This window comes from Chaetura pelagica, unplaced genomic scaffold, assembly GCF_000747805.2.
Source record: "Chaetura pelagica isolate M959 unplaced genomic scaffold, ChaPel_1.0 scaffold280, whole genome shotgun sequence".
Lineage (NCBI taxonomy): Eukaryota > Metazoa > Chordata > Aves > Apodiformes > Apodidae > Chaetura > Chaetura pelagica.
The window spans coordinates 209600-212247 of NW_009951788.1; the positions used below are offsets into that span (position 1 = coordinate 209600).

General features: G+C 39.1%; 1 protein-coding gene across 2 annotated transcripts in view; it reads left to right on the plus strand.

The window, feature by feature from the left end:
- The first annotated feature begins 362 nt into the window (after window positions 1-362).
- The window catches only part of ZNF106 (zinc finger protein 106), a 29089-nt gene continuing 26803 nt past the window's right edge, over window positions 363-2648 (plus strand). For both annotated transcript variants that reach the window (XM_009997163.1, XM_009997236.1), the window contains exons 1-2: window positions 363-416; window positions 2495-2556. In XM_009997163.1, the coding sequence (XP_009995465.1) occupies window positions 363-416; window positions 2495-2556 (116 nt within the window). The remainder of the gene's footprint in view (window positions 417-2494; window positions 2557-2648) is intronic.

The following is a 2648-nucleotide window of genomic DNA, read 5'->3' on the forward strand; positions in this document are numbered from 1 at the left end:
AAAGTGTTTTGTTAATCTGATCTGGGTGGCTGAGAGGATCCCTACAGATCTGTGTTTGCTTGCAGAATGAGTACTGTGCCTTGGAGGACAAGGAACAAATAAAAGAAAGGAAAAGCTACTTTTTATTATAGCTGTTTTAGGTTGCTATTCAAAACTACCTTATCTTTTTTTTTAAGAATATTGACTGTGCACAAGAGTTATGTATTCTCTTAAAGAAACTCAACATAAGTGTTTTCACAAATAGTAACTAATTTTTACTTTCATATACTAAAACAGGAAAAAAAAAGTAATCCTCACCGTTGGGTTTGTTAAAACTATTTTTATTTGCAGGTGTGGGATAAGATCTTTCCAGAGTAATAAGCATGGTTCGAGAACGGAAATGCATATTATGTCACATTGTTTACAACTCAAAAAAGGTAAATAATTAATGCTTTACATCTCTTGGTAGATACTAATATGAAATGCATGTAAGAAATACTTCTGTTCTAAAATTGTGTGGAGTACGAGGGTTTTTATCTCTAGCAGGAATATACTGATCTAGGTCTATCACAAATCAAATAATGTATTGGCATGTGCTTTAGGGTATCTTCCTTGAAATTATCTGTGTAGTATGCTTGATTCTGAATGTTAAAAATGTGGAGACCTTTGAGATTTTTGTATTATTTTATAAAGATACTAAAGTGAAAAGCATTCAAACTCATTTGGCTATAAATTGTGATATGTTAGTACTGTCATAAACAATTTCTTTATTCCTTTTGGGAGATCTGTGTTTCTATATGGAAGGAGAATGTAGAATTATGCAGCACAGCATGTGTTTTCATCAATGGGTCCATTTGGTGTGTATCTTCTGTGTATCGCATATCATGCAAAGGCTGCATTGGAACTGAGTTTGTCTAGTATGAGATTCAACACACCAAGTTCCGTGTCCTGCGCTTCAGTCACAACAACCCCATGCAATGCTACTGGCCTGGAGAAAAGTGGCTGTAAAGCTGCCTGGCAGGGAAAGACCTGGGGTTGTTGGTTGACAGTGGCTGAAACTGAGCTAGTGGTGTGCCCGGGTGGCCAAGAAGGCCAACAGCGTCCCGACTTGTATCAGCAATAGTGTGGTAAGCGGGAGTAGGGAAGTGATTGTCCACCTGTACTCAGCTCTGGCAAGGCTGCACCTTGAGTACTGTGTTCAGTTCTGGGCCCCCCACTACAAGAATGATATTGAGGTGCTAAAGGGTGTCCAAAGAAAAATAATGAAGCTGTTGAAGGGTCTGGCAAACAAGTCTTAGGAGGAGTGTCTGAGTAAACTGGGGTTGTTAAGTCTGAGGAAGAGGAGGCTGCAGGGAGACCTTATCGCTAGCTACAATTTCTTGAAAGGAGGGTGTAGTGAGGTGGATGTTGGTCTCTTCGCAAGTAACAAGGAAAAAGGACAAGATGAAATGGCCTCAAGTTGTCCCAGGGGAGGTTTAGATTGGATATTAGGAAAAATTTATTTACTGACCTGGTTGTCAGATACTTGAACAGGCTGCTCAGGAAAGTGGTCAAGTCACCATCCCTGGAGGTATTTAAAATATGTGCAGATGTGGTGCTTAGGGACATGTTTTAGTGGTGGACTTGGCAGTGCTGGGTTAAGGGTTGGACTTGATGATCTTAAGGGTCTTTTCCAGCCAAAGCCATTCTGTTATTCTATTCTCAGACCTTCTTGTATTGCTTAGCCACATGGTACATGAGTGTCCTGCAAATGCCAATGTATTAATTCACACAACTCTTCAAAGTTAATGTTTTGCCTTTGCAGATAGATTTTTGAGGGCTAAAAAAAATAGTGGTTTTTATTTGCGCTTTGAATATTTCCACTTTAGCTCAAACACCAAGAGAAAGTTAAATCTTCTGAACTGCTTCTTTTTGCTGAATTCTGAACATTCTTTCTCTTTCCCCAGTCTCCTCTAACAGCAATCATTATAACAGCACTGCAGTTCACAGACCAAGATTTCTGTAAGCGATAAACTGATGTGTTGTGTATCTCTCAGTTTCTGAAGTGCATCTGGCAGAGTAAAATAGTATGTGATGGTGACATTATAGCTGTGTCACAATACAAATACAGAGAGGCTGCTCAGAGTGCACAGAAAAACTGTTTTAAGTACTGTGATTCTGGAGAGTGGTATCAATGAGACTTTAAATGAAAATTATGATCAACAGTAATTTGTCAAAAATTGGTCTAATAAGCTTTGTTACATGCGCTCCTGTCTGTCTTTCTCCTGGAATTCTGCTCTCCTTCTGTTGAATTTTAATTACTGTATGTCCTTCCTCAGGAAAGGTAACTTTATCTGACTTCCTGAGAGTGACTATTTGTGCTTTCATGGTCATAGAAACAGGAATGGTAACTACTACAGTCCTACAGGAGTAAAGTACACCTTCCTGCAAGTCAGGAGAGTTCTCAAAAGTGAGCTTTTCAAATATGATACACCCTTTTGTTTTGACTGGTTTTACTTTTTTCCTTATATTGAAGGAGATGGAAGAACACATGAGAAGCATGCTTCACCACAGAGAGCTTGAAAACCTGAAGGGAAGGTATGAGAACAATCTTGTGTCCTTCCTCTCTGTGCATCTTGTATGTCACTCTCTAGAAGAACTCATGTCCTCTTTCCCATATAAGCTGAACC